The sequence below is a fragment of the Haemaphysalis longicornis genome, unplaced genomic scaffold, assembly GCF_048455015.1.
Source record: "Haemaphysalis longicornis isolate Haplotype H1 unplaced genomic scaffold, Haemaphysalis longicornis Haplotype H1 scaffold_3, whole genome shotgun sequence".
NCBI lineage: Eukaryota > Metazoa > Arthropoda > Arachnida > Ixodida > Ixodidae > Haemaphysalis > Haemaphysalis longicornis.
In genome coordinates, this window is record NW_027526335.1 from 30,000,293 (window position 1) to 30,016,056 (window position 15,764).

The 15,764-nt window shown below is 46.8% G+C and overlaps 1 protein-coding gene across 23 annotated transcripts in view; it reads right to left on the reverse strand.

Moving 5' to 3' along the window:
- Nucleotides 1-15,764, reverse strand: part of LOC144174219 (cleavage and polyadenylation specificity factor subunit 6-like) — a 68,053-nt gene that overhangs the window by 19,847 nt on the left and 32,442 nt on the right. For 4 of the 23 annotated variants that reach the window (XM_077702762.1, XM_077702760.1, XM_077702759.1 and 1 more), the window contains 6 exons: nt 9,616-9,724; nt 7,800-7,976; nt 6,346-6,369; nt 5,490-5,525; nt 4,736-4,759; nt 2,065-2,124 (listed from right to left, as the gene is read on the reverse strand). In XM_077702762.1, coding sequence (XP_077558888.1) covers nt 2,065-2,124; nt 4,736-4,759; nt 5,490-5,525; nt 6,346-6,369; nt 7,800-7,976; nt 9,616-9,724 — 430 coding nt within the window. The remainder of the gene's footprint in view (nt 1-2,064; nt 2,125-4,735; nt 4,760-5,489; nt 5,526-6,345; nt 6,370-7,799; nt 7,977-9,615; nt 9,725-15,764) is intronic. The other 19 variants (XM_077702765.1, XM_077702763.1, XM_077702769.1 and 16 more) reach the window with 11 other exon arrangements.

The window sequence follows — 15,764 nt, forward strand, 5'->3', positions numbered from 1 at the left end:
GCAAAAGCTGCAGGAGTGGCTCTCAAGGGTTTGGGGCCCAAACGTCGATGATGTGCGGCGGTTACTGGTACTGGACCAGGCACCCATCCACAAAACTGAAGCTGCAAGAACCGCTCTCGAGGAGCGCAATACCGACATGCTCTACGTGCCTGCGGGTGCACGAGGATCCTGCAGCCGGCTGACGTATACTGGAACAAGCCGTTTAAGTCCAGCCTGCGGCGCTTGTGAGAGGAATACATGCGCAAGGAAGAGAGGACGCCAAAAGGCAACTTCAAGAAGCCATCGCGGCAGCAGGTCCTTGATTTTGTTGCCGAGGTGTGGGCTGCTGTCCTGGAAGAAACAGTGGCGCGCTCCTTCAAAGGGTGCGGCATTGCGAACGCACTCGACGGCTCCGAGGACGGCAACCTGCACGGCGGGCTGGCAGATGTCGGAGCCATGGCGCCAGAAGACCGGGGCGGACTGGAAGCCGAGTGCGCCGAACCCTTTTTTTGCTACAGACTCTGATGAGTCTTTCGACGGTTTCGAAAGTGATGAACCACAGTAAGATCAAGCCGTGGCACCCGAAGACTGGGGCAGCAGAGTGCTGCGAACTTCTTTTTTTTTTTTTTGCTGCTCTTTTTCAATGGTTTCCAAAGTAACTAATAGTAACTTTGGAAAAGCAACTTTATCTTTTGCATAATAAAGTTCATCTTCCTAATGAAAGTTTAAAACCACGTGCACTGCGCTTTTTTTTCATAAAAACAATTGTCGCCGCCATTTTGAATTTCGGTGCCGTACCGGGATAGCGCCCCCCCCTCCACTTTGCCGGTAATTCCGACTTGCTGGGGGAAGAGGGGGGGGGGGGGGCTTGCTCGGAATTTTACGGTAGCATTGCCGCAGTTGTACAGTCACCGCTCTACGAAGCCACGCAGATGACGATCACCAGTGCGATCTTTCACTGCACTATCACCCCCTCTCACGCATTTATAAACTGATTTTCAGCAATAGTGTCGCTCTGCCGGGCGGTGACAAGTTTTAGCTGCTGTGGTGTATGCCATATCGTGCGTACACCATGCAGTGGGCTCCTAGACAGCCGTGCAGGCAGATGCTTGCCGCGATCGCGCGTGTAGCGGTGTCTCTGCCCGCAGAGAATCTCCCGTGTTATCTTGTAAACAACGCGCTATATCTACAAACTCAGCTAAGCTCGTGCGATAGATAGCGGCGATCGACATTCGTCCCAACACAGATATGCCGTGCCGGCGGTGCCGGCGGTGCCGGCGGTGCCGGAGTGCCGCTCGCCGGGATCGCAGCCGCATTTCCCCCAGAGCCAGGAACGCTGATTGGCTACACCATTTAAAGGGGCCCACCAAAATAGCGGCGTCGTAAGGTTGGTTCAGTGCTTCGTGCATCATACAGGCTGCGTCAGAGCCAGAACTACTTTAGAGCGAGGCAGTATGGCGGCGAGGAAGCGTTCGGTAAACAAGGAAAGAAACGACCCTTTTTGCGTGTTTGTGTGGCCCCTGCTTTATGCAGAGGTGTAATATTTGGAATACGCCGTCGTGAAGGGGTACTCTAGCGATTGCGCAACTGAAATGGCGACCTTTGGAAGGCTATTTAGGGCCCTTATTAAACATAGGGGGCACTGTTCAGGATCCTGAGAACCCCGACTGCTTCGAAGTTGATGAGGACCAGTACCATCACTATCTCAGCAGCAATCTACACACCAAAACTTTTCCAAAAAGCAATTTCCAACGACGCTTGCGCAGAAAACGGTCCATTCCCGGCAAGCACACGTTAGTAGCGGTGGAAAGCCTCGTAAGTAGAGCGCATGCCGCATCTAAAAGAATACCGGAGCACACAGCAGACCGGCCAGGGAGGGTGATGGCTGACTAGTTGGCTAGCTGACCCTACCCCTCTACAGTTTTCCCAGACACACGCCCTTTCAGGGAAAAGCACGTTAGTGTGCCACACACATATACACCAGCCATGTTAGTCGGACACAATACACACACAGACAGGCCAGGTTAGTGAGCGACACACAGATGCAGAGGGAAGAGGAGGAAGCCCTTGCGGCGTGTGGATTACTTGGTGGGCGGATAGGCTGGCTTCTTGATGTCGCGCCTCTCATGCTGATCCCTACCGTGCCTGAAAGAGCCAGCACAACAATCATCCCCGTCTTTCTTTTTTCAACTCCCTGTAGCTTTCTTTCGACTTCTAACGCAAGCGTGGCAGATGCTCTTTCTACCTCTAACCCTTCCACATGTGTTTAGCCTTAAAAAAAAAAGCAAACAGCCATGAGCTGCGTAAGCACAAAGCAGAATTTCTGCCTTGATCACAAAACACGATTTGCATCTGGTTCAGAGAAAAAAAATCTATGCACACTTGCGCTTGCCCGTATCCTCCAAACCCCCTATCCAGACTTTAGAACTGCTCTCTCTCACACGACATTCTCGCCAACTCTTTAGCCAAGTGTAATTTCAAGAACTTTAGCCTGACAGCATTTGTGATGTGCATTGCAATTGCTATTCTGCGCAGCGACTCCAGCTGCGAGCCCTTAGCCATTCTGTTAGAGCTCTTAGTATTGCACTAGCTTTCATCTGGCAGGCTAACTTGGTTTGTCAGTGAAAAAAATGTTGACTGTAGTTTGGTAGGATCCAGTTTGGGGAGCATTACTGGTAACAGACGGCACTTTTAAAGGGGCTATCAACACAACACACATCCTTGTTTACCTGAAAGAACTAGCCTTTTATAACCTGCCTACCAGCCCCAGAAGACATTTTCCCTTGGTCACAAAAAAAAAAAAAAAAAAAAAACATTGCTAATACTTTGAAAATCTCCCAAGTTTTCCTCTACAGTGTCAGTAGCAACGTCGTTCGGGAAATGTAGAAAACAAGGTGATCATTGTGTTAACTCCATGCTAGTATTTAAGCAGAATGAACGAACAGAAGCAGAGGAACCACTACAATCCCTCAGCCATGTTTTTTTAGTGGTGGCTTTTGTTGCCGGCCACTTATAACACAAAATAATCTCTGTGACGTCACGGGGAAGTGCGGGAAAGTGGTTGAAGTTTTTTGAGGTTTGCAGAAAAGTTGGCACAATTGTTATTCTGATGTGGCAATTTTTTTAATGAAGCAAAAATTCACGGGGAAGTGCAGGAAAGTGGCTGAAGTTTTTTGAGGTTTGCAGAAAAGTTGGCACAATTGTTATTCTGATGTGGCAATTTTTTTAATGAAGCAAAAATTTACTTTTTTTCTACACCTGGGTCAGAAAACTGATTTTTTAAAATTGATCATGTTTTGGAAGGTCTTCACTTGCTTTACCAACTCTTATCGTACTTATCTGCGGGGGAAAATAAGAAAAAAAAAAGAAAATAAATTATGAACAAATTAGAAAAAATGCGTGTCTGAATGACTTTCAAGTCAAGAGGTTGCACATTTGGTAGAATTTCTGCCACATTTGAGCAGCTCCTTGTGAGAGGTCGCTCAAGCTTCTCTGCTTCGCCAGCTAGTACTTCCACCATAACAATAAAAAAAATCCCCACTTGCTTTGAAAGTTCCTATTGGGACCCTTCAATCATGATGCAAATTGACTACCACCAACTGGCCGCCGTCATGACAGACTACGCTCAATTTTTTTGTATCGCGTTTCCTCAGCAGAGGTCCACATTTTTTGTTTGTCCAATGAAAGGTTTTGGCAAGAAAAGGTAAAATAAGTGCCTTTCCTCTCTGCTAGAGTTAAACTTTGTGCCTGGCAAGGGAAAGTTCCACAAGAAGTGAAAATGAACACAATGGCAAGTGCACAGTCAGCAAAATAGTGCCACTTTCTGAGAATTGTGGGTGCAACTTAATCATGAGCAGTTGATTTTAGAGCAGTGATTTAAACTTTTGGAGTGCCTCAAAGAATTTGGCAATGTTCCAAGGTGAGGAGATAGCCTGCAATAAAAATGGTGCAGGCGCAGTTAGTATCTTTGAAATCGACGATGGTCTGACCTGGGAGCTGCACTACCTGTACAGCGTGCGGAAAGCGCAAACGCGCTGTTTGTTGATGCCTTAAAAAAGTGCGAGAAACCTGAATTCATATTAGAACTGAAGTGTCCAAATGGTGGGTGTCCTGCAACAGTGATTTCTTCTGAGCAGACATTGCATCACGCTGCTGAAACTGAGTGCAAAAGCTCTGGCTTGCAGCCGTGCCATGAAAGTCCGCCTGACAGCTCCGCTATCAATGCCAAAGTGGTGCGGCATGCACAATTGGCATTGGACATGATCAGCCCTCGAGCTTTTGAGGCATCTTTGATCTGCCCAAACTACCTCACCACAAGACTTTGCGCGCCATTTTTGACAAGTGCGCGCTGCAGGCAGCCACTAAAGTCGTTACAGGAAAGCCTGGGGAAGGAAAGCAAGTAACTGCTCTGGAAGTGTCCGAGTGACACTGTAATGCTTGAATCGACCTTGAAGGTTTGTTCCAGGCACTCAAATGTGTGAACATTCCAAATCTGCATTGCCCCCACCTTTTATGTTGCTTGAGTGAGAATTCAGGCACCTAACACATTTTCGTAATGACTTCTTTGGCATTGAGGATTAATGAAAAGTGTACACCCAAAATTAAGTATTCTTTGGGTAGCTAACGAAAAACTGACAAAAAGAAGAAGAAAAGGACTACTACCCTGCACACTCAGGCAGGCAAACAGTTACATGTCATGAAGATATTTTTGTTACAGACAACGGGCAAACTATGCAGAGAGACTTTAGTGACTCACTGTTTCCAGAGGCTTACGTTACCGCTGAAAGAGGGGATGGTCGCACAGAGTTTAGAACGACTTGCTAAACACAGGACACCCCTAGCAACATCAGTTCACTTTCCATAAGACAGGCACACTTGCAATAACACTGCCTCTAGTACCTGAATGCAATCATTGTTCCTGCTGCGAGTGATACGGCTCTTTGCCAGGAACAGTAGGTGTTCAAATACAGTGCGAACCTCATTTCACTTCCAATCAATGCTCATTACCGAACAACTCAAATCTCCTTACTGGAGAGATTCTTCTTTTGGCCGGCAGATGCAACAACCTGAAGGTTATGGGACACATAACACAAACAACCAGCATCCTCTGCCAGAAGATGCATTTAGAAACAGACAAGTGACAAGAAGTTATTGGGACTAGCTAATCAATTGGCTGTGCATTAAATGAACGTGATAATCAGAGCTATTAAAGAGACAGTTACAACAAATATGGAACTGACAACGACCCTATAGGTTCATTTGAAACGTAAGAGCCATTTGGCTGCCGTTATGGCTGCAGCATAGCTGACTGACTCATCCTCAATAGCATCAAAGCCACACACGACTTCTCCAGGTGTTGTTAAAAGCAGCAGAAGTTACAGTTCGCCACGAGACCAAGCACAGCAGAGACAGCGTTCTCTTAGATGTGAGCGCAAAGAAGCCACATTTTTCTCTATGCAGTCTCGCCCCCTCTGCTCCCTCCAGAATATTAGATCCATAAATTTGAGTACCTTGGCGGTATGGATGACGACGCAGGCAACATACCCCTGCATGAAAGAATCGAAACAAAAGAACTCAACGGTGTGCAAGGAGAAACAAGGGAAATACTCAGCACAGTGTTGCTAGGAGCAGCAAAGAAAAAAAAAGGGGGGGTTGAGGGAAAAGGTCGCATGCATAGGGAGTCCGTGCTTCATGCGTGCAATTTTAGCCACAAAGCCACAACAGGAACAAGACCAGAGAATTAGAGGCAAAGTGAGCTACCCTACGACGCACACATCCTTTACTTTATTTCACGATGACTGCAGGAAACACTGTTAACATGGTGGATGTTAAGACTAATTTCACTTTCGCACGGTTTTTCAATTAAATAATGATATGCCATTATGTCAATGTCAGATGCAGTTAAACACCTCTAAAAGCTGAGCAGTGGGGTTAGAAAGGTGCCCTGGATGGCAGGCACCTGGAAGAGATACTTATTTTCTTTCCTTAAGAGTAAAGAACAGTTGATTCCAGTGGGTCTCAGAGCAGCCTAACTAAATAAACAAAAAATAGTTTTTTTTTCTTTCTGAAGGCACGAATTTGCAAACTTGCATGCATCAGCAGCTGAGCGTTAGAACAACAAGACGATATTCTTTTAATGAATAAGACTACATTAGCAATGACTGAAATGTATTCTTTCTATTAAGGCATGCCTTTCTATAACGGCACATAGATAGCACTTTACAGAAGCGGGCGCCATAGTTGGCCAATATGGGAATAATTTTTCAGCTCTGTTACTAGAAAGCTGTTGCACTGAATGATTTATTGGACCCCTCTGCATAAAGGATACAATAATGGTAAGATGCCAAATAGGGATGCACTACTTGCCTCGGATCTACTGAATAAGGCAGGCTGGAAGATGGGAAGACAAATCAAAAACAAAAGAAAGAGAAAAGCAGGAAAAAAAGATGTGAGTGAAACTGCAAAACTCAACAAATGCAAATCAATACGAAAGACAAAACAGGAAAAAGACAGTTTGCAAGAAAAAGAAAAGAATTGCACATCCGAGCATGAAGCGCAACAGCTACAAAGGAGACAAAAAACTGCTGCATCGTAAGTGTGCTCTTTGCGCACACAGCAATGTGGGACCCGGCAATTCAGCGGAAAATCTAAAAAATGCACACTCGCGAACTAACACACCGGCGCTTAGTAGCATCCTGAAAACCATGCCACAACACTGAAGAGACAGCAGTCCATGGCAACAAAAATGCGAGCTGCTTCGAAACGAAAGGTCGGCCACTTTTAGTTTTTGTAACAAGTAGCCACCATCTCTAAGCCAGCAGTCACTGCCATCCAATTTGAAAAAATATACATACATACTGTATGTATTTGATTCTAAGCACCCCCCTTTTTCCACCGTCATGATGCCCAAAGTGAGGAGGGGTGCTTAGATTGGAAAAACCCAAATTACCCCCCCCCCCCCCCCCCCCCCCTGCCACTTTTTTTTTTTTATGCGGCCATATTGCGACGAGATGGGCGCGAAAGAACAATGTTTCATATGGCAAACACTCAAAAGAAAAATGAGTACAGCCAGTGAACCCACCGCTTACATGTGATACTTAATCACCCTCACTACCATTCGAGTACGTTGTGTCACTTGGGCCGCCGCTTTCAGTACTTCTGTTCCGTTAAGTGGTTTGTAATTGAAAACTTCATAAGTGACTTGGCCGCAACGTCAACTCAGACCTATTCCCAAAGAGGTGAAATCCACCTTGCAATGGTTGCTTAAAAAAGGGGGTGCTTAGATTCGCATGCAAACATTTTTTTACAGATTTCTTTCCCGAAAGTAGGGGGGGTGTATAGAACCGGGGGGTGCCTAGAATAGCAATATTACGGTATAATAATAATAATGATAATAATAATAATAACAATGACAACAACACAAAAGAGAGAAGAATATTTCACATAGGTCCTATGAATGCCAGGGGATGGCATGGCAAGTGGCATGCCCTTCGGGCTGATATTTTAAGCGCTCCACTTTCAAAGCTTTTTCATGCGCTTATACGAGGCTGGAAGAGACCTTGGCCTCGGCAACTCAATTGCTGCTCCCAATGCAGATAAAGGGCATCACAGGGCGGCTCCAATATGCGGTAATTTGCATTCCAATCTCTTTGTCCTCCGTTTTTCGTCAAAGTTCGGGCTGCTTTCCACCAAGAAGGGACGGGAGTAGACTGTAGTGGCTAGCCTGAGTAGGCAAGGTGTGCCGAGAATCCCCAAAGCACTCAATAGCTTTGCTGGCCAGCCCAACAGCAAAAAGGGGTGGCAGGCCCCCTCCTCCTCACCTGTCGTTGCTGGGGCCCCGGTAGTCGTGGGCGTACTGCGTGGGGGGCGGCCGGCCGTACGGGTCCGAGGGCTGGGACGTGGTCGGGGGCGGGGGCAGTCCCGCGTGTTGAGGGAAGAAGGCCGGGTTCACGTGGGGCGCCGGCGGCGGCACGTTAGGTGCTGGCACCACTGGGGGCCCCGCAGGACGCAAGGGAGAACGCACGTGTCAGCCGGTTCGCGCGTAAACTCTTGGCCAAATGGAAACCCTCAGCCCGGTTTAGAGTGCGTTACGATCAATAAGAGCTTGTCAGGGCAACAAGTTTTAAGAGAACATGGACACAAATTTTGCCACGAAGAGCAATCGATATATAAGCGAGGATCTAGCAAATAATTTCTGTCCTCCAATCTTATCTTTCATCCTTTCAGTACAGTAGCCGACCGATTTTTCTGACCTGGACTGGGATGAAAAATAGCCAGAATTAAAGAGCCGCCAAAAAAATTCATGAGTGATTACTCCTATGGGACAACTGGCGGTTCCTTGGGAAAGACCGAAATGTCCATCCAGCAAGTCCGAATTTTTGGAGTCCGAAAAAACGGTTGGCCACTGTATACCCAGTACAGCCAAATGCAGAACTGTTGATGAGTTAGGCCGTAAGTTTCTTGCAAATCCTGCTGTTGCTGCAAGTAATATACGTTAGTGACGAGTATCTATACTGCTGGCACATTTGCTTACCACTGTCTTCACATTTCTTTTTTTTAGATGCAGAGCATCTGATTCACTCGCCTTGTCCCTCCCGCGTCGTCGTCGGTGTTGTCCGCCCCTCCCCCATTCTCCTCGCCGCGACAGCTGCGCTCTCCGCTGCTCACCCCCTCTCCTCTCCGATAGCAAACACTCTTGCGAGGGGCATTGGATTGGATTGGATTGGATTGGATTAAAGTGGATTGTGTTGCGTCATAGCCGCGGCAGGGGGTTCACGGCACATTTCACGTGATGGGAGAATCAATCTAACGGAAACAACAACGGAACCCCCTATGCGTCGCATCTACACAAGGGTTCCCGCGAGGGGAGGTGGGAGTTTTTCTTACCCATTCCAACCCAGAGGAATTAAAACCTCCTTTTTTTATACCTATTTTCATTGCGTCGATCAATGCAGACTAGCCTAGCAGTCATAAAATAGCACTTGAAACATAACGCAATGAAAATGGTCAGTTTCAGCTAGCTCAAGAACTTGAGGTGCTAAGAGCAAAGGGTAATGATATGCACCATCACCTTTCGCAGGTTGGAGTCAGCATGGGTGTCAAAATAACAACCCCTTGGGTGATTTTGTGCCAGAGTCCGCTTCTGGCTTAGCCCACCAATCTGCCACGGGGGAAGAGGACCCCTACGAGCGCACTTTTGAAAGCACTGTGAGCAGCCAATGTTTCCCCAGCTGCCTGAGAAGATGCAGGGCCACCAGTGTGGTGGGCATTTGCCGACTGCTGCTGCCAGCTTTCTGGATGGCGATTTCCAGCACAATTTCTGCCTACACCAACAGCTTTATTCCAACCCGTTACGTTCTGCTCTCTCTAACAGTTCCATTACAGTGAGCGAAAAGAGCCATAGCTATGTCAGTCCACAATCGCTCTCAGTGCCCCATTATCGCTGCCCACCGCATTGCACGTTGCGTAGGTTACACGACGTCACGGATCACCGACGTGTCACAGACCCTCTCCTATGCGCCCCCTTTTCCTGCTGCCCCGGCACATGGCATCAATGTTGCAGGATGCCTTCGACTGACCATCTCTGTCAATGACATGACACGGACCAAAGTGAAACCAACAGCCAGTAGCCGCTCACCAGGGGGCGGCAGCCGGTTGGGTGGCATGCCAGGGGGAGCCGGTCCTGGGGGCACTCCGCCAGGCGTGTGCGGTGGTGGCTGCGACACGGGCGGCAGCGAGTGCAGACCTGCACAACAGCCAGCCAAGCACACTTGCTTTCGGCCGCTCTCCATTGCGGGGCACTAACGCCCACCTACTCCCATCAAAAGCACTCCAAAGAATGGCTTGCACTTTGCTAAGAATGCAGTAGATTAGCACGTTACGAGCTAGCGAACTTTTAGCACATGGTTGGAGGGGGCTTTTACACACACTCTCGTTTTTTGGGCTAGAGAAGGCCCCCAACCACGATGACCTGAAGGAACCCCCGAAGCCCCTAATAAGCTCTCAACAAAATCCTTCACCCTGACTGATTGATTGATTGCAGGGTTTAACGCGCCGACGCAACGCAGGCGATAAGGCGCACCGCAGTGGAGGGCTCCGGGTTAATTTTGACCACCTGGGGGGGGGGTCTTTAACGTGCGCCGAAATCTTGTACACACAGGCGTTTTCGCTTTTCGCCTCCATCAGAAAAGCGGCCGCCAAGGCCGGGAACCATCCTTCACCCTGACTGCAGTTATTCGACAGGCTTCTGCATAATAAACTAATTAACTAAGGTGCTGCAATTTACTTAAGAGGTATACTACAACATTAGCACGCCAGAAACCACACATGTTGTAAAGACAAGGGTAAGTCTTGCTTGCAGCAGTGGTTCAATGCATGTATCTAAGACTGTGTCCCACTTCAGGCGCGACTCACATCTGCTACTGGATCCACCAGAGTTCTGAACCCAATTTTCTGTGTAAAAACATTCTTTTCCTGAAGTAGGAATGCGACGTTAAACTTTCAAAAATTACAGCAACTTCATTTTTTGAGAGCCTATGCTTTGTGTTCTGTGAATTTTCAAGGCTTTAGGAGAGTAATTGCTTTTTCATTTTTTTTTCGCCCACTTACGAGCATTTTTTTCACAGCACTTAGCGACGGTCTTTGGTGGAAAAGTTGCAAGCACAAAACAGGAAACAGAGTCAAAATGTTTGGTTCTAAAATAGAAATAGTTTGGTCATATTCGCTAAGTTGAAATCTGCGTTCTGAACCCTTATTGGCTACACCCAACCCGGCAGCCTGAATGCAAGATGCAGCTGCACCCACAACTCTGCCTACAGGAGCCTACGAGAAGCCCTGATGACTTGGAACTATTTAGACTCCACAGAAACAAGAAGCGCCTTCCTTTGTACTGCAAAAAGGGGATACTTATCTAGCTCTTTTCATATGAATGTAAAACAAGGGCAGACAGAGTATGGAAAAAGATAAATGCATTACCGAATTGTTCTCCCATGGGTCAGAGTGCAACAAAGATAGCTGTGAATGATCTGCTTCTGAAGGGCAGTGAGTTGGCAGAAGTGCTAAATGATTTTTGTTTTGTTTTGTTTTTTGTTAACCTAGACAACACATCCCATTATCCAGAGGCATGCGATCAAATTCCGAGTAGTGAAACCAGCATATACCTGAACCCCACAAGCAAGAGTGAAGTTCTAATGACATTTAACCGACTTATACCCCTGTCACACGGCAGATCTAACGACATTTAGAGCAAATGTCATTCGCTATAAATGTCACTAATTCGGCGCTACACGAGAATACCGAATGAAATTTGAGGCGAATGACATTTAGCGTCAACTGAGGTGCCGGACCTCAGTTAAAGGCCAAATGAGTAGCCTCGACAGCAGTGGCGCGTCACTAAACAAGAAAGTTCAGTAATAAACCAAAGAATACTGTCTCTAAAGACTGTTAGTAAACTTAATTTTCCTGTTCGCGTTGTTGATGAAATAAAGAAAGAAAAACAAGCACTAACAAAAAAGAAAATCTCGTCCCCAGTGCGCACACTACCCTAATACGTATTTTTTGCGGACTTGTTTCAGCTTTTGATGTCTACCGATGTCCACTAAACTGGTGATTTTCTTATTTTTATTTTATAAAAATATTCTTCTGTTCTGCTTTTAGAAAATATTATCTGTGAAAACATTCTAGATGCGCTTGAAATACAATTTTGCGGTTTTGCGATCTCGCGTAATCGTCACATCTATCACAATCAAATGACATTTGTTTCGCCGTGTAGACCCGCACGGCCGAACCGAATGTCATTAAGAGCTAATGTCATTCCCTTCATCTGCGATGTCGATGACATTGAATTAAAACCCGTTAAGCACACCCTTAAATATAATTGCAGCACCACTCACCCATATTTAAAACCTAGCACTTACTACTGGCAGCTGTCCTAAACGGATGCAGCTCTTTGAAGTAACTGTTATTGACAAAGGAGGTGATAAAAATCATTTTTCCAACTATCGCCGCATTTCCATCCTTCCAGTGTTGTCAAAAGCCAAAGAAAAAATAATACAAGGTAGAATAGAAAATTTCGCCTCTGATAACGCTCAAAACTTGGTTTATTAACCCAAAAGAAAATAATTTTAGAAGCTTTTGAAGATAAGGAATTGATAGCTGGTGTATATGTCGATTTTTCAAAGGCTTTCAACCATCTGAACCCCCTGATGCTGCTAAAATCACTCGAGCTGTATGGAATACGAGGCATACCCCTACAACTTCTCACTACTTTTGTAAAATTCCCATAATAACCTATAGGGATGGGTGATTCCATTTCCTCATTTAAAAGCGTGAATGCTGGTGTTCCCCAAGGAAACATCCTTGGCCCTCTGCTGTTTAACTTTTATATTAACAATATAAGATTAGCACAAAACCAACATTTATTATCTACAAAAATAAAACGACACTTTCTTCCAAAATTCTGACACTACACTACTTGAACTCAATATAAACTATTGCATTGATAAATTGCACTCCTGGAGCAAATTAGATTCCTTGGAAGTAAACATTAACAAAACGAAGGCAATTCTCTTTTTACCAAAGCAATCGCACACAGTGTTATAAGGAAGTCTTCTTCTGGGTAACAGCATTGTAGAAGTGCACTTAAATCTCGTTATAGAGAAGCAGTTTACCATGCAATAATAGTAGATATAACGAAATAGTTGAAATTACCCTTGAAAATCACCATAGAAGCCCACGTGTTTAAAATTTCGTTTAAACGGAAAAAAATTGAGCAGACCAAGAGATATAACAAACAATTTTTGTCCAAAACTGACAATAACCAGCTGCTTTGCAAACATATCTATTTGTTCAAAATGCGCATCCAATGGGGCATTTTAAACCTCCCACGGTAGTGCCACCCCATCCAGCAACGCTCCAAGCCAAGCCAATCTGTTGAAGCCTGACAATCGGCAGGGGTGGAACAGGGTACATAGGTTCGGGAGCAGTCCTGGGAGCAGGCAAGTGTTGTAGCAGGCTTGGAGCAGCCAGAAAGGCCTTTTGGAGCAGGTTTGGAGCAGCGAGAAAAGCAAATTTGGGGCAGATGTAAGACCATTTCACAGCATTATGGTGCCTCCATAATCTCCCTACAGGCCGCTGTGAAAGTCATCTGCCAATTGCATTTTAACTATCTACTACATCGGGGTTCTACCATGCACTAGAACCTACCTGAAAGAAGAACATAGCTCTTGTACTTTATCTGGAGGTTTACAACACGTGGAGTTATCTCCCTTCAGCCCCAGCGAGCATGCCTCATTATCACTGTTCAAAGGTCAAACCTCACGCCCAGAACCAAAGGGTGTCAGACAGCAGGCCTTACTTCACGTCTGGTAAACGGCAGTGTTTAGGCGAACTCACAGTGGCATCCTGGCAAACAAGGTGTTTGCTTGCACTTTTTCTATGAAACTGCGGTTTTAGTGAGTGCGATGCGTAACACAGTTTTGTCTTCGCTCGTCGCAGGGTTGCGGAAGTCGATGAACTTACAGTGTAGACTATGTAACTGGAGTGTGTTAGAAGGCGAGATTAATGTAGGACCACCCCCCACAAAGCAAAGCTAACCCCAAAGCCCACAGGCGAAAGTGAGTAATTACCTCACAACAAAAGCAAACCAAATCAACCAGCGAGGGCAAAGCGTCCAAATACCTGTTTGTTCAATACATGCTGCTACGAAAAGTTGCGGGCAGCAAAGCGAGGATAGTAAAAAATAGTCGGATAAATTTACCTCTAATAAACTACAACGTTCATGCGAATATTATTCTATTTGTTCGCGCTAGACCACAAAAATATTTTACTTTTGGTCATTTTTCATTGATTGCGGCGCACCGGCCGACACTGGCAAACAAAATTATGCAAATGCGAAACAAATAAATGCAAGGAGAAGGAGCTTAGAGCTTGCGGCCTTACGGCTACGCCGAAGCCAACTTCGATAGCTGCTCATAGCCTTGATAAAACAAACTATAACCACCTTGATGACACCAAAAACACAATGTTTCAGCCAAGTTTTCGGGCACAGGGCATCACGATGGTCGTATCTCGCGGCTCAATTCAGGCACTCCGGCTAGGCGCTAGACACTGCTTTAGTGCAGGACGACGCTGATTAATGAGTTTGGCGCAACAGGGGCGGTTCGGTGCAGGATGGCGCAGGTAAATACGCTCGGCGCTCAATGGCGCAAATGGCGCAGCTCTTCCATCCCTGAGGCAAGCTGCACTTCTGCGCTCGTTTGCTTTGTTACACATGCGCGGGAAGCAGCAGGGCAGTAGCAGTAGCAGTGCAGGCATAGGACGCTCCGCTGGTTCGCTTTCTACACTCCAGTGCGTACTTCAAGAGAGGACAATGAACAGAAGCTGCAGTGGATCAAAGCACAAATGCAAAGTTATCGCTCTCAACCAAGAGGCAGCCATAATCCGAGCTGTGGGAGCAGGGACTAATGCTGTATTCGGGTGGTCGCTCTGATACTCCGACTCGGAGTACGCCGATGCGCCGCTTCCCCCATCCGAGCAAGAGTCACCGCTCCCCAACCGAACGCGTACCCGATCTTGGAGTAGCACGCGACCGTGGCGCCGCGGCGCGCCCAAAACGGCAACTGCAAACAGCCAGGCCGGCCAAGGTTCCAAGGTGTCTCAACAAATGGCGGCCTCCGTATCAGACGCGTTAGCTCCAAGCCAAAGTTCCCCGACATCAGCCGAGCGCCTGTTATTCGCAATGATTGAAGGTATGAATAGGTGTGCACAACCTTGCGAACGTATTCGTGCACTTTGAACACTGGAAGTGGTTCGGCGAACAGTTCGGCGAACTTCGCAGCGTAAACGTGCGAGTCGTCGTCGTCTGAGCTGCTGTCCTCCTCGGCGTCGATTTCGAGCTGCAGAAGTAGCGGAGACGGCTCCCCTACACTCAGCAGGCGTCTCCTAAGCAAAATCGTCGAAACACTCCCACAAGTAACCGCTGTCGAGGCCTCAGCACAGAAAGGAAGGATTCAGCGAACGCCACCGACTGGGCAGGCGAGCGGGGCGAGCCAGAGGCGAGCCGCGGCGGCCGGGGTCACATGACCCAATCGCCTCCGGATTTCGGCGGCACTCCAACTTCGGAGTCAGAGCAGTCGGAGGTGCTCGGAGTGGAGTACGACGCTCTGAGACGACCAACCGAACATACGTCGAGCGCTCGATTTCGACCACCCGAACACGGAGTCGCTTTTCGGAGTGCTCTAGAGCGCTCTAAAACGACCACCCGAATACAGCATAAGAAAACGCAAGTGGCCAAGGACTTCAGAATCGCGTTGAGCACCCTCACCACTATTCTCGGCAACAAAGAAACTATCAGGAGGTGCAACTCATTGCACAAGTGCTGGAGGAAAAACCTGAGGTTGAGTACTCGAAGTTGGTTAAGGGGGGAGGTGGGGATCGGAGCAAACTTTCTTATTTTTGGGCTTAGAGTAATGAAATTTGGTAGGTGCCTTGGAAAGCACTCCAAATGGTGAAATTTAAAGTTTCATAAAGATACCTTCAGTAGGTTTTGTGTTACGAAGATTTACATGTTGCCCGCTCGTGGAAAGCCTAGTGAAGTGACGAAACATGGTAGGAAGTTCTGAATACTTTTATATTGTAGTCAAAAGAACACTACAGGGTATGACATTCTTAGAATTTTTTTAAAGCCCTGCAGTTTTTTTGTATACAGCATTATTTACACCTGTAACTATTTGGGCACAACTAGCATTGGCATAAATACTAAATAAAAAAATAACAAGGCCCTAAAT